Genomic DNA, 25,783 nt, shown 5'->3' with positions numbered 1-25,783 from the left:
TACAGTTCTTTGGGCAGCTAGGTGGTATAGCAGATAGAGTACCAGGTATGAAGTCAAGAAGGCATGAATTCAAATCTGATCTCAGACGCTTATTTGTTGTATAATCCTGGATAAGTAACTTGACTGCTATTTACCTAATGTCATCTATAAAACAGGAATTATAATAGCAACTACACAGAATTCTTGTAAACATCAAGTGAGATAATCTTTGTAAATGTTTAGTATAGTGCCTAGCATGTAGAAGGCACCATATAAACGCTTATTCCTTCCTATTCTTCATTTTTGGGACACTCTTAATAGATAGGTCCTCCTTTGAAATTACAGACAAATGCTGGGGGAAGTAACTTGATGGATTTAACACTACTTAGTCTACCAAGATTGTTATAAGGTTCAAATGATGAGGAATACTTTACACAACTTCAAATGCTATATAAATGGTAGCTACAATAATCATAAAGTATCTGAGAATGGATAGAAATTTAGACTCATAGTCAAAAAGACTTGGTTCTAATCCTGCTCATGGACAAGACAAGTCATCTAATCTTTCACTATGCTATGCAACTCTTTAAAACTTAAAATTGTAAATAAGAGTCCCTTTCCCCATCATACATGTAAGTATGTATTGCATATATATATATATATATTATGTATGCCTTATGATTTTCTCCCTTCTCTCACATTCTCCTTTCTTCTCTCTTATTTTATATGTAGTCATTATCTATTTTTTTTCCTCATTTCCCCAGGACTGCCATAGCTGAGACTCTTAATACTACATACTTAGACCATGAAATAGCATGTCTACATTATTTTTTTCTTGTTTCTAATCTATGCTACAAATTATCTTTCTTCAAAATCCTTTAATTTCTTTTCCATTATTTAATAATATCTAACAGATATTTTGCTTGGCATTCAAGAATCTCTAAAATTGTTCCAATGTAATCATTACATCATTTATTTCCTTACAGAAACCATATTCAATAACCAAATATGTCTACTTTCTATTTCCTGAATATAATTACTTATGAGAGCCCCTTCAGAGCCCCTTCATCTGGAATATATATCCTATTAGCTCTTATTATACTATCTTCTATTATATCCCCTAAGTTCCCGTAAGAAGCAGTCTCCTGGACAAAGCCTCCCATGATCTTTTTGAAAAAGTGACATCTCCCACTTTACTCTGACTCCTGGTTCTCATAGTATTTAAAACATACTGCTTTGCATTATACATTTCTGTTTATATATCATGTCCCTTACTGAATTGAAAGCATTTATCTACCATATATTATTTACTATCTTTTATGCATGTTTGTGCCTAGCATAGCATTTTATACACAAATCAATACAAGTTAAATCCATTTAATATTTAATATATAAATGAATTGTTAAAAATATTCAGATTTTTCTAAAATCATTTCAAACACTTGATTTCATATGTAAGATCACTTGTTATTATAATATTAAATTATTCAGCTACATATTTTTAATGTATATTTTGAGTCAGCAAAAAACATTGAGAGAAAAAAACAAAGAATGGTTTGATTGGATGATAAAAATAAATAGCAAGAATCTTTGTAGTACTACTATAAAAGTGCATCTAGTGTGACAATAGTTCTGAAATGTCAGATTTCAATTTATTGTAATTTCTTTTGGGATGATAGATCAAAATCTTTGGTTCTTGCTCCAGTCTTCTGATCATCATTGAATGTTAAATAGTCTCTAAGCTTCTCCACTCTATTTTTGTTTTTGTTTGTTTGTTTGTTTTTGCTGTAGAACTTAGCTTTTTCAAACCTCATTTTTTCCATCTGTAAAACAGGACTACTCATTTTTCCTAACAATCTATCTGCTTCATTGGGATGGTTCAAAGAGTCACAGGATTATATCAGCAAAGCACTCTGAGCTTGCTGAATGACGGATGTTACGAAGTACTACTGTTTGTTATAAAATTAAATCTTGCATGGGAAATTATAAATGAAATTCTCCAGAGAAGGAAGTAAAAAAAAAAAATTGGTTCAAGAGTTGTTGGCGCCTTAAGATAAACTAATTTAAGCCAAAACTCGAAAGTCAAAAAAGGAAATAACTTTAGCTGGCTTAAATAATGCTACTCAGAGTGACAAGAGTAGTTTGTTAAAAAAGCAAAATGTAAAGTGGTCTTTCTGGAAGCCTATGTAACTTGTAATTATGTTAGTGGGAAAGCAGAAGACAGAATAAAAGTGTTACAACATAAATCAAGATCCAATGGAAACATCCTCTTATGCTACACTCAATAGTCTGGGAGTTTATTATCCAAACCTAGAGACTCCTGTTTCAGCAATATAGCCACAAAATAGGAAATTTTAGCTTTGTAGAATTGTAACATCCTGCTTGTTGTTGAGTTTTATAAAGAGTTTACTATCCTCCTAATTATTATTTGTATTTGAAAATTTCTTTCCAACATTTTTCAGGGAATTTATATTTGTTTGTTTGTTTTTTTTCCCTGAAACTTAAATGATCCTTTCCCCCAAAATCAGCCTGAGAAATAAGGGTAGAGAGAGTAGAAAATCTTATAATCTTCTTAAGAGAATTAGAGGCTAACAAACAACACAAAGATTTTCTTGGTTGGAAGGAAGTCAAGTTAAAAAAATAGGCAGGAAACACTGATACCAGAAGTGGAAGGTTTAGATCAAGGTTAGCTGCATCTGGAATTGAAACACTTGGAAGAGTAGTCCCCATTTTAATCAGTCAGCTATTAACTATTATTATGTTATCAATGTGTGTTCATGACTCAATCTTGTCCTAGTAGGGGGGAGTTTTGAGTTGGTGAATTAATTGCTGGGAGGGGGAGAGAAGGACTATTTCTCAATGATACCTAGTCTGATGTTACCAATGGATTTACATCATCATTACTGAAAGCACAAACAGCTGCTTCCTCCTGGGAAGGACCCAGTTTCTCCCTCTACTTAAAAACAAACAAACAAATCTAGTGTTCAGCTCCAACAGTTAAATAGATCTACTCCCTCCATTCTTCCATGTCACATTTCCCCCCAATAATCAAGTTTCTGGCTTAGTTTACAGCATCTTCTTGTCTCTTCAGATTATTTGCTTTTAACCTTGAAACTCTTTTTATTTAAAAAATATATATTTCATTTACTCCTTATAATCTGGAGCATATTAATTGACATAGTCTATCTTAGTTTTTGGTTTTTTTTTTAAGTTCTTACACAGAAGTGAGATCAACAAGCACTTTGTGTATGGAAAGATACTTAGCAATGGAAAAAAGAGAAAGATAAAATGAAAATTGAATAAGGTCATTTCAAAATTCCTACTGTCATCTTTTGGATATCTTTTGTGGTTAACTGCCACAGAAAACTGCCAATTGACAAGGTCCCATGCTAAGGAATACCGAGAATTCCTAGATAAAGCTTTAAGTACTTACATTGGTCTTTCAACTACTAATCTGGTGATGAAATTAGTTGGTTCAACTTATTTTGAATGTCAAATAGTCATTTTCTCTCACATAGTAGATCCTCAATGTTTGTTGAATTGAAATGAATTGAATCTCCAGAGAAGCTCCTCTCTAATTAGTAGCACAGCATAATTCTCTCTTTTTGTCTCTGTGTGTCTGTGAACACACAGGTATATATGTATGTATATGTGTGTGTATATATATAAATATACATATATATACACATATATATATAGATATAGATATAGATAGAAAGATATACATACACACAAATATACACATATATAATTATCTAAATGGATGAAATTATTCACTACTCAAATGCTTCTCTTTTCTTTTGTATCTTTTCCCAGAAATCAGTTTATAAAAGTTTCCTTCTTTCTCTCCATTTCTCCTTCCCTTTTTATATCTTTCCACTGCAAGGGCTTTATAGCTGCTCATCTACAAAAATCACAATGCAAGAAGTGAACAGAGTCTGGTTGAACAAACAGATGAAGATGTCCAGTAATTAGCTTTCCTTGTAGAGCAGAACAATACCCCATTGGTCCAATTAAATGCTAAAAAAGCTGCTTTTTGGCCTTATAAATTAAACTCTATGCTCTTGTACTATGTAAAAGGAACAGATCATGGGGATAATAGATTTAGAACAGAAAGTTCAAAGATCATATAATCCAATTCTTTCATTTTGCAGAAGAAGAAACTGAGGTCCTGTAAACTTTGTTCATGGTTGCACAGAAAACATGAAGCACAATCAGCTTTTGATTCAAGTTTTGATTCAAAATCCAGAACCTTGGCTATCTGAAAATAAAACTTGCTGCATTTCTTTCACATGCAAGCTTCATTTCATTCTATATCTCTCTCTTTTTTCTCCCAGGGTATCTTTTCTCCCTTTACTTCTCTTCACAAATGACTTACCTATATAAAAATGTGGTTTTGGAGTAGGAAGAGTAGTGTTAGGGATGTGAGAGACTTGACTCAGTTTAACTCTTCCTTGGTTGAATCCCTGAAACTAGATTGAGTTCTATCAACTGTATCATGTAGATAATATTTCTGCCCTCTAGGTGTTTACTATCTAAGATTTACATTTCAGATCAAAATATAATAAAAGAGTGAAAGTTAATGGAAAGATGTGGAAACAAATCAATTAACAAAATACTTACCTATATGAGTTTATTCAAGTATTTACCTGTTTGTAAGAGTGAATAAATGAATAATGAATAAAAACCCCAGTTATGATTACCACCTTCATTATTTGACTAAATACTTGTATTCTTTCTCAGTTTGGATTACAAATACCTGTTATTATTTTTTTAACTATGATGATAGTTTTATACAATGGTTATAGAAAATGACTCTTGTGGGCCATCATTTAGCCACTTCATATTTAATTATTTCTCCAAACAATTAACAAAACTGTTGGAAAATAAATACAACTGTCATCTGGACTGCATAGTGGGTGGGCTATGGTTAAATCTAAAAGTTGACTCCTCTCTCTCACAAATAGCTTATGGGAGGATTTACAGAAGAGATGAGTTTTAAGAATTTTTTTACATGCTAGAAAAGGAATGAGGGTAAGGAAAAATTCAAATATTCAGATATATTCAGAATTTTCAGATATACTGAGCTGATTAAATGAAGCAAGTCTTAAATGAATTTATATCGGATAAAGGGAAGGTCTGGGCAAAAATCTACACAAAGCCCTGTGAGATTCAAAATATAATGAATGAAATAATTTAAGGAATGGGAAAATCTTGCTTCCAGCTTAGATTAAAGTAAACTCATATTTAATCAGGCAGCATTGCATGATGTATCTAGCCAGGAAGTCTTGGATTGAAGTGCTACTTTTACAGTGAAGTGATTGGCTGACCCTATGTGGGTCATTTTTGTCCTTTAACAATTCTGTAAAATTTTAAAGCAAGAAAAGGTACGAGTCTGTATTAGTAGAGAAAGTTTTCTCAACTGGAATTTCACCATATTGATCAAATCACAGGGCCAGTGCCTATCACTATCCAAACATATTGATTGGTTGATGTAAATGCTTGAAGTCAAATAGCATTTATTGAGCATGCTTGAATACATGATGGACTGGATTTATTTAGAATTTATATAGCAAAATGTCTAAAAGGCAGTTCATCAGAAGATCAGTTTTAAATAGGGATATTTAAGACTGGAAATCTTTTTCAAAAACTCAACGTGTACAGAGACATTAATATCTATCTCCCTAGAAACCAAAATCCTGGCAGTTAAAAAAAAAAGCAATCATATTTGTTAGATGTGGAAAGAGCCTGTAAATCAAAGAATCATAAAACTCATATAGCTAGAGTTGGGGGGGAGTCCCTACAGATCATATAGTTTAATATTTTAATTCTATAGATGAGGTAATATGAAGGTTAGTTGACTGAACCAAAGACACAGAGTTAGCAAGTTATCACAAACATGATCTGAACCCTAGAACCCCAGCTCTTTTCACGAGATCACATTGTCTCATTTCACAGAAGGAGAAACTGAGACTCAGAGACATTGTATGTCTGTCTTAGTCATGGAAATTGTCGTTTAGCACAAGAAACAAATTAGTTAATTTTGCGCTTTCATTTAGATGTTCTTATTAGGACTTTCTGATTAATGTCAGTATATTTCCTACATGCGACTTTTGAAAAATATAATTTGCAAGTTACTCTTGAAATTTACAAGCTGTTGTATTTAAAAACTATTAAAATATCTAAGAACAAGGAGAAAATTTGTCATGATTACAAGATGGGTGATTATAATAAAAATATGAATCTGAGAAGTAGAACCAGCAAATCTGATCACATTGTTGTTAACACACAATTTTATTAAATGATGTAAATAATCTCACACTGATTGAGGCATTTTATTAGAATTTTAATAACCTGTAACCAATTTCAGAGTCAATGGGTTTGGAAAAATATAAGACATTAGCTATAATGCCCATTTTCTCATTTAGATGCTCTTAAGCAGTTTTTTTTTTTTCTGCCTCTTCTATTTGAGAAAGAACTTGATCTCCCCAAATCTTATAAATAGAATAGAAACATTTTTAAATTGACATTGCTGTAGATAGCCTTCACCAATTGTCAAACGTTTTGATTTAATATCACTCTATAGAAAAGCTGACACTATCAGTCTATTCTTATTAAACACTGGAGAATTTAATTAAATAGGTATTTGCCATCAAGAAAATACTGATAAAAACCAAATAAACTTTGCTCTTCTGACCTTATTGACTGACCAAGGTAAAACAAAATATCGATATTTCATCAGTCATGAAAAGTCATTTTCAATGAACCTTTGCCACTGCAAAGTGAAGAATTTCAAAAGCCAGTGACAGAGCTAGATTTAAAAACAAATTATTTTGACTTGACAGCTTTATTTCAGACTCAACACTATCTCATGTACACCATTAGGAAATACACTTGGTAGTTTTATAATCTAGTTTTCTTTTTTTTTAATAGTTTTAACTTCTAGTAGTAAGTTTGCCAGGTTTAAAAAAAAATGTGTGAAACCAAACTAGACTTATCAATAGATACCAAAGAACAACAGAGTTTGATTACATAGAAACCAATCATGACTGGCCTAACATGCAACTATTTCCTACGAAATTTAAGAAAGTAAAAATATCATTTTAAACAGTATGCAAAACAGCTTAAATAAGAAAACAAGTTTATAATGATAAAAATGATAATTAAAAATGTCATCATGAGTTAAACTATAATAACAGAATAATATGAAAAGATAAAATTTGAGCTTTTATTTTTAATTTATTTTTAAAAAAGAAAGATAGTTTTAAAAAAAACCTCAAAAAGGATGAATATAATAATCTTAATTTTTGCTAATCACTTTTGTTTATGGATTTCAGGTATTTTCCCATAAATTATAAAATTTATAGTGAAAGATTTTATGAAGGTTGATAACATAATGCATTAGGGACATCAAAAAATTTCATTGTTACTAAAGTAGTATCATTTTCAAAGTAAGGGTTAACATACTAACCTTAATTTAACTATGAGAAAAATTGGCAAATTATTTAAGGAATTTTGTTAAGTAAAAATTCCCCGTTGCATGGATACAATTTTGTAAATCAAATAAAGACTTTTTATAACAGTCAATAAGCAATACAGTAAGCACAGTAGAATCTTGCATTCTCTGTATCTTTTTTAATAATTGTCCTATCATGATGGTATGGTTGGTTATAAAATATGATTTACAAAAGCCTTCCAGATCCCTTATCATACTTTTCTCACAAATATCCTATGTGGGGGTGGGGTGGAGTATAGGTATATAATTTTCCTAAAAATTTTCTATAGACAGAAAATTAGGCAAATGTGTTATTATTGACACTGCCCTTCATCACTATGTTTGAGTAATAAGCAATTTGTTTTTAAAAAATTTTAATGAAAGTATTTGGAATCCTTCCCTAATTCAACTACCTTGAAATTTATCTCTTAACATTCAAAATGTTAATGGCTTTGTCTGCACTGCTGTAGCCCATCTAGTCTTACTCTCTCTAATTTATTTTTTCTCACTTCTTTTTCCCTATACAAAAGCCTGTGATGTTAGAAGTAGCACATTAGTTTACTTTGGGGATATAGCCACAGAAATGGTTTTGACTTTTGGGAGATCCAGAAAACTTATATACAACAGGCCCTTCTAAGGATGTGTTATTTATCCTCTAATCTTTCTATATCAAGATAAAACTTCAACTGCCTCCTTGGCAGAATTTCTCAGAAGAAAGGTCCTTCAAATGTCCTTGTTTCTTTTCTTGATGACAATACAGAATTAGAGGATCACTCAGCTACACCTAATAGTAAATGAAATTGTAATCTCATCCTTTTACTACAACAATGCAAATTGCAAACTATTCAGGTTGCTCATCCTTTGACCAAGTAGTTCAATAAATTTGCCACTGGGTTAAGGAGAGGTCCTCCTAATAATATGGGGAATTTTGCACATATTCTCAGCATCAGTCTGATATATGTGTACTCATGGATGAGTTCTATAGGCTGTCTATCCAAATAGGCAAGCCATTTTGTATCTACTTCTCCCTCTCTCCCACCCTCTCCAGTGTGGACAGTTTAACCAAATTCTCCAAAAATTAAAGATTTTAATACAATTTGATAGGTCTTAATAAAATCACTGCAATAACAAGTTGACAGGAGTTCTCCAGCATGGTATTTCAGAGAATTGTACTGTTTAATATTTTTACCAGTGATTTGAAAGAAATCATTATTTTCATGCTCTCATTAAATCTGCAGATGACACAAAGCTGGTGGATTTAACTTGTGATGATTACATGATTAGGGATAACAAATATAGGCTATTGTGGAGTTCAGGATACTGCAATTTAAATAAGAGCTAGAAGAACAATGTAACAGCCACAAAAAATTATGTGCTCTTGGACTACTTTAAGAAAACTGTTGTTTTGTAAGAAGAGGAGGTGATGTTATTTCTGTCCTCTGTACTTGATCAATCCAAATTTTAAAATTCTGTTTAATTCTGGGTACTATGTTTTAAATATTATATTGATAACGTAATTCTAAAGAGTTTTCAGAGGAGGCTTTGAATCAATGTCATATTAGAACTAAATAAAGGAAGTTTAGATTAGAAGATTCAAGAAGGATATAAAGACAGCTTTCAAATATCTGAAGGGCTCTCATGTAGAAGGGAGAGAAGACCCATTCCACTAGATGCCAGAGTCCAGAGCCAGAAACAATAAGTAGAGGTTGCAAAGAATCAAATTTAGGTTTGAGGTATGAAAAAGCTTCCTAAAAATTAGAGTTGCCCCAAAATGGATTACCTATACCTGTATCTATATTGAAAAACCTAGTAATGAACCTAACCCCATTTAATTTGCTGAAAAAGTCAATCGTTTCAAAATTGTTAGAATCATTTTTATATTTTAATAAAAACAAAAATGGATTTATATCTTTTCTATAAGAATCTTTAAGAATTCACAGAACATAAGTGCTGGAAGAAGCCTTAATGGCCTCAACTACACCTTTACATAAGAATAATTAGACCCTGGCAAGGTAATGTGATTTCTTTGAGGCAGCCATTTGGCTAAATAATGGAACTCAGATCTTCTAATTTCATTACAGAATAGGACAATTTCTCAATTAGATAACAGATTTAGGCTGGACTAGTCTTTTAGGAGTCTATCATTTGAGAATTTTAAGGAAAATTTGTTTTTCTATAATTTAAAATAATTATACATTCACAATTTGTTTTAGGATAGGCATTAACAACTGATATGATTCAGATCACAAGTAGAAACCCATTTAATGTGGGAATTAGTGGTCACCAAATTCAATAGGATTAACTTTCCTTTGCATTATAAACAATATAATGGTTTTCTACTAGACACTTTAAGTTACTTAAAGAAAAATATAGGATTATGAGGCATCTCAGATTATCCCAGGACTCAGTTACTATAGAAATAGATTTTTTATTGGATATTTAATAGTCTGCTACAGTTTGTAACAGCATCTGAAAAAAAAAAGAGAATCAAAATGTCCCTTCCCAATGACTTTCTAAGCACAGAAATGAGCATCTCCTTTTAAGAGATAATATTAATTCAAAGTATACTTCTCTCTTCTGAAATATTTTCTTTTAGCTTGATAAACTTATTGTTTAACAAATTCTTCAAATAGAAAGGAGAAAGAGGAGGAGAAAAAAGAAGGAATTCAGCTAAGGAAAACTGTATGGTCTATCTTTTGGACAGATTTATTCTTTCTTTCCTGCTAACCCTGATTCTTTTTCTTTTTAAAAACCCAAGTCACTGTTGGCAAATATGTAATATGAATGTCAACAGAATTCTGACTGTGTTGAGCATTTGAAACTAAGATATAGTGAGATTAGAAAAGATTTGCCAAATGAAGGTGGATGAAAGGTTGAGAGTCCCCAAAGATAAACAGTTTATCATTTTTATAGTAAAATTAATGCACATAGCCATATTGTGTAGCAAAAAGAAATACAAACACACAAATCCCCTGAGTTCAGTTAATGCCTTTATCCAGACAACCACGCTCTACTTTGTTTTGAAAATTGGACAAAGAACATATACCTCAAGAGTCCATCATATGTACACAAAGCATTCTCTGTTTTAATTCAGAATACATTTTTTGATATTTTAGTGTGCTTATTCAGTGAAATATCATGGATTTCCTTGATTATAAAATATATCTAAAGTTAGTAGAGCTTGATTATAAAAAACATACAATGATTCTACTTAAATTTAGAGATTCTCCTAAGTGAGAATTTGAATAAAAATACAAGGATATAAACTGACAAATACAAATGCTAAGCACTAGCAGATGAAAAATAAAGTCATTATTGAGAAGTCATTCATTTGTACTCTACATACAAATAATTCAATCCAAATTATTCCAAATCAGCTATATCTGATATTTATGTGTAAAGAAAACTAACAAATTCAGTAATTATCCATTATATTTCCATTCTAAAAACTAAATGTTAGTGTAACAAAACCTCTATGTCTACAGTAGCACAGGATGTGATTAAATTCAGACATTTAATCAGACTCATGAAATAAATGAGGCCATCAACCATTAATTAAACATGCCATTTAGATGGAAAAAAGTAGTTTATGTAGGAATGATCTATCAACTTGTTGTAGGTTATTAATCAGTTGCTATAGAGGAAAAAATGGCTCTCAAGATATGAATTATTTGTATAGGTTGCCTTTCTGACATTCCAGTAAAAACTTACCTTGACAAGGATCTTAAATTTGGGCATATAACAGTACATTAACAGACATTAATAACAGCTAAGGACCAAATAAGAAGTGACAGGAAATAGCAAATCAAGGGAAGGGGATTAGGAAGATTTAGGTTAAGAAATAGAAGAGTTTATCACATATGTATGTTTATATGTGTGTAGTTATATGTCCATAGATTTAATGCCTTAGTTCTAGGAACTAAGACTTTAAATTACATATAAGTTCAAAATCTTCAGTAGTGAATAAAAGAAATTTAATCTCCACAATTTTTTCCAAATTAATGATAAAATAAAACCATATCCTTCCATCTTCTCCTCCATCTGAAAAAAAGAATTGAGGATTAAATAGAAGAGGAGATGAAAAATTAGAGAATTCATGAATTAACTTCATTTTACATTTAAATAAATTAATTTATATTTTTTCCATTAGTCAATTAAGCTATCTTTTCATTTCACAAATGCTTAAAAAGTCCACACTTCTAAACATCAAATCAATTAAAATATATTATAGTGGCATGGACTCAAAATCTTGGATTTTAAGTAATGGAGCCTGAATTTCCATTCTCATTTTCCCATGTGCACAATCTCAAGCCAGGCATTTAACTTGTTGATTCTCTCTTTACTCAGCAATAAAAACCGATGGTTAGACTAAATAACACCTTACATATTTTCCCATTCCAAACTGAGAAACCTTCAAATATTCAAAGGTAGAGTGTAGTTTCAAATTTTGAAGGATAGAAGGATTTATTTTCTCATATAGTATCTTAGATTACTTACACATTTACTGAATGAATAGCCTTCCTGAGAATGAAAATATCTCTTACCTTACACTTATACCCTAAGTTTTAAAATCTTATTAAGTGAATTTTAATTTGTCAAGGGAAACTTTCATTATTCTGTGATGTTTTCTTCATCTCCCTTTCCTAAACCTATGGAAAATCACCTCTGAAGAAGTATTACATAAAGAGCACTGGAAACACTCAAAATACAAGATATGCTGTGCCTAGTTAGTTGGCACTAACTAGGTGTATAACTCTGGGATATCATTTATCATTTCTAGGCAGAATCTCCTCATTTATAAAAAGAGTTGATTAAAAAATAATTTCTATAAAGCACCTTTCAAACATAGAATTCTAAGAAAAAATCGTATTCTAGAGAAGAAGATATATTCATAACCCTTCCTTTCTACTTTGTTGATTTCCAATACAGTCTTAACAAATCGAAGGGGAATAAATCCAAGCAAGAGAAATGCATTCTTTTACCAGTATGGCTACCCTACCCTTGCCAGGGCATCAAAATGGAGAGAGAGGAACCAATCCTGAATTCACTTCATTTCATTTGAGCAAATATTTCTTTAGAGGCACTCATGTTCAGAACTGGGTGCTGCACAAGATACAAAAGATTTCACAAATGGAAATTTAACTGAAGTATGTCATTTCGTTAAGCTAAAATTTCACAAAACATAATCCTCAGGTTGTTTCCCCTACCTTTTTCTGAATTCTTCTATGCAATCTATGTCCATGAAACCCAATTCTCCTTAGTATTCTCAATTCATTTTGTATTTCTAGATTCATATATCAAGCTCTTGTGCATATGTTTTATCTAATCTATTAAATGGTAAACTATTCAACAGCAAAAGGCCTCCTTGTTCCTTTCCCTATCTTGATATTAGCCTCACTCGGTATTCAATGTTTGCTAAATTACAATGAGTTATATGCTGATGGATATTTGATGATTTAAAAAATTTGCAAGTTTACCCTTTTTCCCAAAAGTTTCTAATTTTACAAAATCTACAGGGTCTTAAGGAGTGGGGTGATTTCAGGGAGAAAACTTTCAAATTTTAATTATTTATACCAATGTTCCCCCTACACATATATTAGTATTGAATGCTATTATTTAATCTTAATACAATCTAGGAATATGTAACTATAACTATATATATATATGTATATGTATATCCTACAATCTAGGAATATATCACTATAGTTCTTATAGCTATGTCCATTTTCAACCCAGACTTTAAATAACTAATAGTCAGCAGGCCTGTAGAAACATGTAACATTAGGCTGTTTTAATTAAATACTCATTTCTCTTAGCTCTTGAAAAATGTGTATTACCCCTTCTGATCCCTTAGAGAAACCACAGTAAGAAGAGTAAGTAGTGTGTGCTTTGTATTTTTAAGGGTCAGAAACAAAAGCGTGAAAGGGAAAACTGAATCTTGACTGAAGGCAAGCTGCTTTTTTGGCCACAACTTGCATGAAATTGTATGCCTTGGAAGAAAGACAATTTGTCAGCAGCATACAAAGTAAAGATTCTTTGCTGAGAAATACTCTTAATGGGTGGTTAGTTTTCTTATTGTTTTCTCCCCACACACAGACCTTTCATTTAACCAAGGCAAATAAAGGAAATGGTACCAATGAATTCCACAATTTAATTCCCATTTCAGGACAGAAGAGGATAAGAAGAAAATGGAAGACAAAAAAGAATAGGGTATAGCCAAACTGGGATATTTAACCTTCTGAATTTTCATGTTATTTCTTAAACAGAATGGAGATAGAGATAGGGTATTCTCTAAAAGAAGGAAATCAAGCATCAAGAAAAGAATAATGGAGAAATGAAAAAGTGGCAAATTCAATCATAATGGGTAACCTGGGACATAGAAAATTATTCGTTATTCTTTCTTCAAACTGGACAGTTTTTGATAGAAATAGAGGGTATTTTGAGGATTTTATAGTAAGGAAAATTTTTTTAAAATCTAATTTTGATTTACAAAATACAAAAAATTAAGATTAAAAAAATTAACTTCAAAAACTCGAAATAATTACAATCAGCTAAGTACATTCAGGAAAAATAAATTCCTCCCACTCTCAGTCTTAATGTGATCACAGAATGTTGACATCAAAGGGACTTGAGAGAACTTCTCTTTCAGTTGACAAACAGGTGAAGTTACTTGTGTAATGCTAGGAAGCTATTGTTTAGTTGAGCTAGCATAAGTCTTTTCTTCAGATTGCTAATATCTAAAATGATATTTTCACTATACCAGATATTCTATTTGTACTTGTACTACTGCTAAAATGCCCAAAATGTGTCATTATTTAAATCTGCATTTATTTAGCCCTAAAACTCATTAGAATAGGTTTTAATTAAAAAAAAAAAAAACACTTTTGTCCCTTTTGGTACAATAAAACTTGAGTAATTTTGCTCCCATGATTATACTTAGCATTCTCCATTTTTGTTGATATAAAAAACCAATAAACTGTTCTTTACCTGATTATTTGTTTTACTTATTTTGTTTCTTTTTTATAAGTAAATAAAATATCTTTTCATGTATGTTATAATCAAGAGAGAAAGATGCATATTGTACAATACACAACATTGCCTGTCATATAATGTATACTGTTGACAAATATACTAGAATAAAATACAAACAAGACTTTTCTTTCCCTTCTAGCACTAAGAATGGAAGTATTAAGTAGAAATAATATATTAATTTTATAGTGATGAATATATAAAAAGCAATAACTAAATTTGTGTCACAGAAACTAGTGGTAGTTATTTCTTATTTACTCAACTGAATAATAACATTCAATATTGGGAATCAGGAAAGAAGGAAAGACCTAAAGGTGTGAATCATTCATTGTCAAAGTTGACACTTGCATGTGATTTTCATTTTTCAAAGGGAATTTTGGAAGGTGGGACAAGGGATGCATCTGAAAATATAAAATCATTATCTCAAATTAGCTACACTATTTTTAGCTTGGAGAAAGACACTAAATTTAAAGGTCAAACAGACTGATTCAAATCCTGCCTCTCTTACTTACTATATGTGACATCCTGGGACAATAATTTACTCTCATTGGGCCTCAGTGCCCTATCTATAAAATGAGGGGGTTGAATAGGAATATTTTTAAAGTTCAAGCTCAAAATTCTATGATCCTATGAATTTGTAAATTGAGTAGTTTTCAATACTACAACATAAAATTTACATTTAGAAGGGTCCTTAACCTTTAGTTCAGCTCTTTGAATTTACCAATGATATAAATAAACCCTGAAGAAGAACTTATTGTAGGTCATAGAATATTTGAATCTACTTTTTTTTCCTTCCAGATACATTATTGACTCCACCTAAACATGGAAGAGCTCTGGCTGAATAACTTCCCTCTTTCTTGGCTTTAAGAGAGAAAAGAGGGGGACTAGATGAGAAAAGCCTGATCTAAGCAGAGAGATGAGTGATTCTTCAATGTGAATCCTTTCTGGTTGGGACAGGCATAAGTGGACAGGGGCTTAGAAAACAGGTACAGCAATATCTCAGGTTTTCACATGAACTTAAATGTCAAGATAAAAGTATGAAGAAGTTTGAGTAGAGAAGGGAAAGAATACAAATGGTGCTTTTCACTGAATGTAACCAATATCTCACTTCTTCCTTTCCTACCATTTTAGATTCTGAAAGGATGAAAACAATGTAATATTTGTATAAGAGGGATGAAGAGTTAAAAAAAGGAAAGGTTATATATAGGAAAGGGGGAAATATTGCAGAGAAGAGTTGATAAAGGGGGCAGGGTTACTATGTAGCTAGTTGTTTCCTCTCAAAAGTGATGGAATGAAATTAAAATTTTAAAGAGAAGAGCATGGTTTCCCTTTGGATCCTTTTACCTCTAAATTAGGGCAAGGAGGGGAGATACAAGGGGATAAGAAAAAGGGAACAATTTATTAAGTATACCTACTATGTTCCAATTATTGTGATAAGTGCTTTACAAATATCTCATTTGATAAAGACAATCCTGAAAAAATAAGTACTATTATTATCTTATTATCTCCATTTTATATCATTATAACTGAGAGAGACAGAGGTCAAGTGGTTTGCCCACTTGCTCAGTAAGTGTCTGAGGCAATAGAATACAGTATATATGTACAACAGCTAGGTGGTACAATGGATAGAGTGCCAAACCTGAAGTCTGAAAAACTCATTGTCCTGAGTTAAATACTGACCTCACATGCCCAGCAGTTGTATGATACTGGGGGAAATCACTTAATCCTGTTTGCCTCAGTTTCCTTATCTGTAAAATAAGCTGACGAGGAAAATGGCAACTATTCTAGTATATTTGCCAAGAAAATCCCAAATGGGATCACAAAGAGTTGGACGTGACTAAAATGACTGGCAACAGCAATGTATATACATACATATGCATATATTCATATATGCTGTCTCCTTTACTGGATCCTCTCCCTGATCATGCCCCTCTAGCCATGGATATTCTTTAAAGTTTTATAGCAGCCCCACTACACTTTTCTCTCTATCTTCCTTCATTTATTCATCTCATTAGCTCCCTGGATTTGTTTTTATGCTTAAGATTCTCAATATTATCTCTCCTGCCTTGACTTCCCTGTGGACCTCCAATCTCTATTTCCAACTCCCCTCTCTCTCTCTTTTAAACATTTTAAATTCAATATGTTCAAAACAGAATTATTTATCTTTACTCCTATCTCCCCTATTACCTTAGAGGGCAACATCATCCTTCCAGTCCCTTGTCCTGACTCTACTATCTCTCTCTCTCCATATACATAGTACTGCTAAGGTCTATTGATTTCATCTCTGCAATATCTCTCAAATATACTTCCTTCTCTCACACTGCCATTTCTCTGGTGCAGTGCACCTCTCCTCCCTTATCACCTCAGGCCTTGATTACTACAATAGCCCTGTCTCTAGTCTCTCTCCACACCAATCCATCCTTTATTTAGCTACTCCTACTCAATAAACTTCAGAGGCTCCCTATTGCCTCCAGGAACAAAATCCTCTGATTGGCATTCAAAACCTTTTATAACCATGACTTCTCCTACCTTTCTAGTCTTCTTCCATCTTACTCCATGATATATACTCTGATTCAAGCACTAGACTTTGGCTGCTCCTCAAATAAAACACACTCTCTCTCATTTCCAGGAATTCTCTCTGGCTAGCTGTCCTCTATAACTGAACTCTTTCTCTCTTCTGCTCCAATTTCTGATTTCCCTGACTTTGTACTTCACTAGTGATGTGGTTTAGAATTATTAATTCTAAATCCAAAGTTAGGCCATCCTGCTACCATAACACAATTATTTCCTAAAGCCTCATCGACTATACTCAGAGAAATATCCTTAAGAATACACCCAGTTGTGTCTGTGTAATTGTTAAAATACACTTTATTTATAGCAGCTTCACCAATCAATGGCAAAATTATCTTTCTTTCTAGACTGCAGAAACTGGTTTTAAGGTAGCTATATGCAAATCACAACTTTTGTTTGTCTCAGTTTCCTCAACTGCAAAATAGAAATAATAACAGCATCTATCTTACCAGGTTAAGGAAATGAAATATTTGCAAAGTGCTTAGCATAGAGTCAAGTACACAGTAGGCATTATAAATGCAAATTCCTTTCCCTTAAGTCATGCCTTAATTTGGAGTCAATTTTCAGGAAATTTTAAACAAAATTGGCAGAGGACTAAATACAAAAGAGGATTTGCACACTTGAATATCATTAATTTCTGAAGACATTGTCATAGTAATAAAAAAAAACAAAAGAGCTAAATAATAATAAATATTGAGTGATTTGTAGAAAATAGTCATCCAAACAAACAAACAAAAAAAGAAAACAAATCAGAAAGATATAAAGTAATTTATCTTGAGAAAAGAATCATTCACGGGGATAATAAAATGTTATCAATGAAAGAGAACTTAGAAAGCTCATATAGTCCCCCTGAATGACTTTATAAACAAGTGGATGGGATTGTAAAGAGGATAAGTGAGATGCTGAAGGGCAGACAGCTAACAAATAGAACAGCCAGCGCAATCCATGTCACTTGCTTCTCAAGAATCTTCCATAAGTTATTTTTATTCACTTTTTTCTAGGTGAATTTGATCACTACAAAATCATGATAAAGTTACTCATTGAATGTCCAATAGGATAGGGTGTCTTTTATTAAAAATATACTGAATATAATTTGAAATGGGATCACACTGTACAGAACTAGTCATTTAAAACCTTGGAGGCTAAACTGACAAATCTGATTATTTCATTAGGCCTAACTGTTTGAGATTATTGTCTAATGAAATAATCAGATTAATGCTTTAGTATAACATGGGTCGCCTTGAAGGACAACCAGTACAATTTTTTAGGATTAAAGGAAATCTATTACTAAAGGATGCCCAGAGATTGTATTGTCTGTTTCTGAAAATTTTCAACAGAGAAAGAAAATCTGTGGTAAACCCTAATCCTTTTACCTAGAAGAATGTCTTTGGGAAAGACAAGTTTATACAGAGCTGTACAAGCAAGGTTTCACTTTATTAAAGTGATTTAAGAAGAAGGTATTTCAGAAGGAGGCTTGGCAGAGCACTTTGGAATAAGCTATCATCACAAAACAGTCTGAAAAGATTCAGAGGAACTGAAGAGACAACTGTGAAATTCTCTAATTTTTTTTAACAGTATAGGGAAAAAAGTTGTTCTGACATTTAAATCTTAACACTACTATTTATAAAAATTAAAATAATACATTATCATGAACATAAAAAATACCTTTCTATTTGTCACTTCTGTGTATGCAGTGTTAACTTGGTTTCTGCAATAGCCCATCGTACAAGTTATTAAAAAAAAAAAAAACTCTTTAAGAACTCTAACTACTTCAATGTTGGGAAACTTAAAACAATATTTCATTGCTTATATAATGTTGCTGAAGTATGTCCATCAAAATATATGTTTGTATAAGCATGAGTGTATATGTGTGTGTGTGTGTGTGTGTGTGTGTGTGTGTGTATACATATAGATATATATTAATGGAGATATTTGTAGAGGAAATGACCTAAAATATGTATCATTTCAAAGAAATCCTATTGAATTGCTATAAATACTCTACCTAGTTTCTAAATATTTTCTAAAAAATGTGGCTTGAAGACAACAGAGTAAATAATTCAAAGAAGGAAACTGATTTTGCTTCACTTATGACATTTGTTTCCCCCAACTTCAAAGTAATATGTGATAGACAAATAACCTTTCAATCCCTTCTAGCTAAAAATATAAGTACATCTCCTTCTTACTAGCAATGATCTGGTTTTGAAATCATCATGGACCAGGAAGGAGGTATGCTCCTATCATTTTATTGGGATGCTAGGCTTGTCTATTACTAGATATATTCATATTCTTCTGGCTAAAGAAAATCTAGGAATGGGGTTAAGACCAGGTGTTTTATGGCCTCTGGACTGACCTGAATACTAAATATGTTCACATAGGATTCTATGACTATTTCTCATTAAGAAATCCTATATCTTATAAATATTTCAGATCAAGAACATTTTATTTTTCATTTAAAACTTGAGTATTCTTCAGGATAGAAAAGTCAGAGTATTGAATGTCAGAGTTTTAGTTGTCTGATATGCCAGAGGACCAAAAAAAGGATGCTTGACATATACTACAACTGACAACAGGGTTGAGGCAAGGCAGATACTACTTCTATGAAATGAAAGTTGTAAAGATTGTTTTGCATCACATAAGATGTTTAGCCTTTTTTTCTCTGACATATTCTCTCTAAAATGAATATATTTCTAATCTTCAAAAATCTGAACCTTAAGAGATACGGTTTTTATTTTGTTTTGTTTTTGATCAAGGTAAAAATCTACATTTTTAGCAATTCCTAGACCATCAATCCCTGAGTATATCTCTCATCATTCATTTTCTATTTGCATGGGTGAAGGATGTACCAAAGTTTGATAAATAGATAAAACCTCTTTATTTGTCCCACTAAGTATTTGGTATTTCATATTAAATTATTATAAATGAAAAACATCTTACCATGGACATTCAATTTTTTGTAATAAAAATCAACCTTATATTCAGAATTAAAATCTTAAGATACATGAGGGAAGCATATAAGTTTCTTGATTTGAGGGAAAAACATATGATATCCAAGTAGAAATTGACCAAAGGCAATTTTCAAATTTGATTAAGTCATATGTTATGGGAATATGTTTTTCCTACTTTTTTTTCATTGAATAGCTATCATTTTATATAGTGACAAATCTGTCCAGATACTACAAAACAATAACAAAAAGAATGAATCATATTTGAATTTGGGGTGGAAAAAAGAACAGAAATATACATACTGTAAGGGACACATTCATACTGCACTTCAAGATATTTGTAGGTTCCTGGACATGGGTCTGGAAACACATCAGGGCCTGCTACCACAGCACACTGTGTTCGGTTATTGCATCTGAAGTCAAGAGATTAAAAAAAAAAGGATAATCAGACTCTGCAGTATGACAGACACATGTAAACATTATCAATAATTTCATTTTGAATTCTCCTATACAGACTTAGTGGGGTTTAGTTAATTTGAGGCTTCTATAGTATCAGGATTAGTTTTTGTTATACACCAAAAAGTGAAAAGATGAAATCAATTCACTGCATTTTTCCATGCTAACTTGTTCAATACCTGGCAGAACACAGGATGGCTTTGAATTAAAAGGACAGAAATACAAGCTTAAGCAATCCTAACTCACCCACAGTCAATTGCCAATGCAAATATATAGCTAAAAAGGTCTATTAGTTCAGAATGGGCCATATTACTGTTATGTAGAGAACATTTAGAACATACTGCTATAGTTTCATTATACTGATTTGAAATAAACTCATTTAATTTCACCAAACTATTTTTTAGAAGGGCAAGTGGTAAGCTGTATAGAAGACTCAGCTAAAACTGGAAACCTGAGGCTGAACAAAATGAAAATCTAATTCAGCTTTTATAAAATACATAATAATTTAACTGAAGTTATTCTGATAGTGTTATTAACACCAGTAGGCAAAATCATTTTTAGGAATTTGATTTTCCTGTCTCTTGTGTTCTCCTAACAATGACATTCAAATAAAAGATTAAAAGAAAGATACGTTATATTTTCTTTCAATAAATATTCGCTAAGCTACCTCCTCTGTACATGGTAATATGCTATAAGCTTTGGGAGAAATAACGATGACTAAAACATAGTCTCTGCAGGTCAGAAGCTCAGAAGCTAAACAAATATACAAAATCACTTGAACCAAGGCAGAATGCAGTAATGGTTCTAGGAGGTACAGTACTTTAGGGATCCAGAGGAGTTGGCATTGAATGGGACCTGGGGGAGGTTGACAATGAAAGAAGTAGCATTTGAGTTTCGCCTTGAAAGTAGGTAGAATTTTGAGACCTAGCTATGAAGACAGAGTATCCCAAATAGAGATAGCAGAATAGCAACAAAGATGAGGTTACAATGAAACACTGAACATGGATGGGGAATAGGAAATAGCCTGATTTAGTTAGGGCAAAGCAAATCTTTAAGGCAGCAGTTGAAAAAGAAGCTAGGAAGATAGATTTCATACATATTGCAGAAAGCCTTAAATGCCAATCTAAGGAGTATGAATTTAAATCTGTAGGTGACGGGGATTCTTTGAAGATTTTTTTTTGAACTGCCAAGTGACATGAATAGATTTGTGCCTTATTAGGGTGACTATTGTAATGGTCGAGCAAAGAGAAAATGAGACCTCATACTAGAATGGTGGAAATGGAAAGCAGAGAGGATAGATTTGAAAGATATTTAAGTCGAATTCACAGGATTTTGCAAGTCATTGGACAATGGGTGGGAGGGTTGGGGATGGTGAGAAAGGACAGGGAGGAGTTAAAGATTATTCTAAAGCAACAAATTTCTGTGATTGGTGGAAAGAAAGGAGATGTCATTAATAGAAATTTAGGAAGAAGTGTCAAGAGAGGTAGAAGGGAAGGTATAAATTTGGTGAGGAATTATTAATTGGTGGTGCTTTTGATGTAGTCATGTGTAGACGTATTCTAGAGGAAAAAATAACTAGATTTGTGTCCCAGCTCTCACACTTCCTAATGGTGTGACTAAATAACTCACCTAAATTTTCTGAGACTAACATTCTTCATTTATGAAATGGAGGTAAAATTATGTGCAGTATCTTGAATAAGGATTGTTGTAAGAAAAGCACTTTGTTAACCATAAAGTGCCATACACATACTATTACATTTGTAGAATCACAAGAGTTTAGAATTAAAAGGGATTTTAGAGAACATATAATCCAAATCATTAATTTGATAAGACATCAAGAAATATAGAACCCAGAAGTGATTACAGAGTTTCGAAGTGGCAGAATTGGAATTTAAATTTGGGTAGAATGTAGATCATTTGTAGATCACTTCAATAGAGCTATGAGAAATGGAATAATAGTTACTATCATAGCAGTCAATCGAATTAAAATCTTATTAAGTATTTATCACATGCAAGACATTGTTCAAGGTCCTAAGGATACAGAGATTAAAGTGAAAAAATGTTTGTCCTGAAAGAGATTATATTTTACTACGGAGAGAGGGAAGCCTGTATACAGATACACACACTCAAAAAAAAAAATGTGTGTGTCAGATACATACAGGAATTTCAAGAGGAAGAGTGATCTAATTGGGAATGAGTACGATCAATTGCAGGAAAGACCTAATAGAGAAAGTGGCTTTTGAATTATATTTTGAAAAACGAGATTCAAAAAGACAGATAAGGAAACAGACTGGGAAGAATTAAGTGATCTGCCCAAATTCAAAATATGGATGGATTCCTAAAGCTGAATTTGAACTTAGTTATTTTTGACTTTAGGATCCTCTATCAATTACACTCCATACATAACATTATCAAGTTGCTTCTAAAGTATAATATGGTATCACAGTAGACCTAGAAAAAAAGGCAAAATTTAGTGGGATAAAATATGAAATAAAGGTTGGGATCAAGAATGGAAGTAAGGGGTTTGTCCTTCTCTTTCTCAGAGACTAGAGAAAAAATTGGGAGAAACTAAATAATGATATAAAGAGGGATATAATATAGAAGAGGACATAAGGATGGATAATCTCAGTGGTCTCTGTAAAGGAAAAGGAAAAAAAAGTTTTTACTGGAAAATCAAAGTCAGTTTAAGAAGAAAAGTGAAGTGAATAAAACTCAGAGTCTAATTCATATTGTTTATGATATATATCCAAACTATTTTATATAATTGTAAAAAATTATAAAAATATACTAATGTATATTTTATAAGTAGCATATATAATTTTATATACATTTGTTTTATAAGAATTATTTATAAATTATATGCTATAAATATATAATTTATAAATATAGTAATGTCAAATAATTATTCTAATATAATAATAATAATAATAATTTGTAATTTTTAGTAAACTCATTTGACACAGTTATTTTACTTTCCCTAGCAGAGTTCTATAACTCAAGAGCATAGCAGAAAGTACAAATGATGATGGTAAACCAGGGTGGAATTAAGAAAGGAATGAAAAGTGATAGGGCAAGGAAGCAAAGGAATTAAGGGTAGAAGCATCGACAGGTACAACTGAATTGGTTAACTCTAGGGTTGTACCATTTATGGCTCCATATCTAGTGTGATCTAACACTCAAAGTCTGAGGCTTAAGATAGGGACTTTCTTTAATAAAAACATATCAGTAATCCCCAAATAAAAGCATTCCACAAGGTGGTAAAAGTAGTTCAGAAAAAGATAAAATCAAATAAGTAGCTCACAGCAAAGAACTATTCTTGGGGTCTCAACAATTCTCCTCCAGAGTTCTAAGACTGACTTTATTTACTTTTTATCCAAAAAGTTCACAGCTGAGTTTCAGTTCAATCCATCTATGGGCAAAATTAATTCAAGCTTGACTCACAACAGCCCTGGCCATCGTAATTATAAATGAGGGCTAGTTTCCCCACTCCCACTATTGTCCTGATCCACAACAAAGGTTAATTAACACTATGAAATGGGGTGGGGGGAAGTGAGGCTAAAGCAAAGGTAACACACTACGAAAGCAGGGAGGGAAAAGTGACTATAGATTCAGGGAGGACAATGAGACATTTTTGAAATATAAGGTTGAATTTATATGAAAAGAGATATAAAAGTCAACTCCAAAGAGGTGATATTTTATGTTTCCAAGGGGAAGAATAAAGATTACACACAAATGTATTCTGATAATTTATATATACATATCTATATATATAATAATTTTATATACACACATACATTCATATATTTGGAAGTAACAGAAGTTATCAAAGAAGAAGTAAGTGGTTAGACAGAGAATCAAGAGATTACAGGATTATTGTGGGGAACAAGGAGATAAAATACAAAAAGTGCGTTGCAATCTTTAAAGTACCATACAAATTCTAGCTGTGATGATGATAGTGGTGGTGGTGATGATGATGATGATGATGATGAGTATCACAGAAGTCAAATGAGAAGGCTTCCCAAATGGTTATGGGGAACTAGATGAAATGATAAATAATTCAGAGAGAGTGAAAAGGATAATGATTGAGAAAAGATCATTGAGTTTGGTAATGATGAGCAGGTATTTGGTGGGCTTTGAGATGACATTTTAAAAAATGAAATCACAAGCTAGATGGTGAGTTAAAGAGTGGACAGAGAGAAAAGGAAACCATGGGCATAAACTATTCCTTCAAGATATTTGTCAGTTAATTAATGAAGCAAAATAAGATACTCTTTGACAAGATATTTGGGCCAAGGAAAGGTCTCCCCTGACCACCATTAAAAACTAGAATAGATTTAAATATGTTTATTGGTGGGGGAAAGGGAAGAAAAGGGAGAAATAGGGAAGGGGGGAGAGAAACACAGAGAATGAAAGACAGAAAGGGAAGGGAAAGAGAGGGAAGGGAGAGATGGAGAGAAGAGAAAAGAGGGAGAGATGGAGAGAGGGGGAAAGAGAGACACAGAGAGAGAAGGAGAGAGAGAGAGAAAGGGAAGGAGGAAGGAAAGAGGGAAAGAGGGAAAGGGAAGAGATGGAGAGGGAGATAATAATGCCTACTATGTGTTAGGAAGTGTGCTAAGCACATCTTCATGTGAACAAATATCTCATTTCATGCTCTCCACAAGTATTCTTATTATTCCCATTTTACATTTAAGGAAACTGGGGCAAACAGATGCAGTGACATACTCAGAGCCACATAACTATTAAGTGTCTAAGGTTAGACTTGAATTCAGGATTTCCTGACTGTAGACTCAGCATTCTACTCAATGTGCCATTCTAGTTTCCAGTCCAGTAAAGGAGAAGATTCAAAATTTAAAGATGATAAGTGGGGAGAACATAAGAGAGGGAAAAAGAAAAAGGAATAGTAGGAGAAAAGGAAGAAGACTGAGTTTAATGGGGAAAATGGGAACAAAATTAAGGAGAACTTGATGATTCAAGACCATAGGAAGCAATGAAAAGTAGGGAAAAAAAGAGGAAGTTTCAGACTTGTGAAAGAAGAAGGCGGAGAGAAGGGGGGGGGGCGGAATGGAGGACAAAGATACAAAGAAATGTTATTAGGAGAAAGGAAACAGATATGATCCACATTAGATGACCTGATTTTATATCTTAGAAAATGTGGTTCACCTGCTGATATTTGTGAGGGCAAAGCCATGGGCAGGTTTGAGGACTTGAAGGTTTGGAACAATACCTGTGTGGTATTCAATAAGGAGTTTTAAACAGCAGTGTGACACTAGTTAAAGGCTTCAAAAAGAAAATGAAATAAAACAGTGAATTA

The 25,783-nt window shown here is 32.3% G+C and overlaps 1 protein-coding gene across 9 annotated transcripts in view; it reads right to left on the bottom strand.

Annotated features, from left to right (window-relative positions):
• Positions 1–25,783, bottom strand: part of ADGRL3 (adhesion G protein-coupled receptor L3) — a 905,707-nt gene that overhangs the window by 372,763 nt on the left and 507,161 nt on the right. For all 9 annotated transcript variants that reach the window (XM_051964507.1, XM_051964499.1, XM_051964500.1 and 6 more), the window contains exon 5: positions 20,320–20,429. In XM_051964507.1, coding sequence (XP_051820467.1) covers positions 20,320–20,429 — 110 coding nt within the window. The remainder of the gene's footprint in view (positions 1–20,319; positions 20,430–25,783) is intronic.

This window comes from Antechinus flavipes, chromosome 6 (assembly GCF_016432865.1).
Source record: "Antechinus flavipes isolate AdamAnt ecotype Samford, QLD, Australia chromosome 6, AdamAnt_v2, whole genome shotgun sequence".
In the NCBI taxonomy this organism is placed as follows: domain Eukaryota; kingdom Metazoa; phylum Chordata; class Mammalia; order Dasyuromorphia; family Dasyuridae; genus Antechinus; species Antechinus flavipes.
Note: the sequence above shows the minus strand (reverse complement) of the source record. Positions and strands in the feature narration are given on the sequence as shown.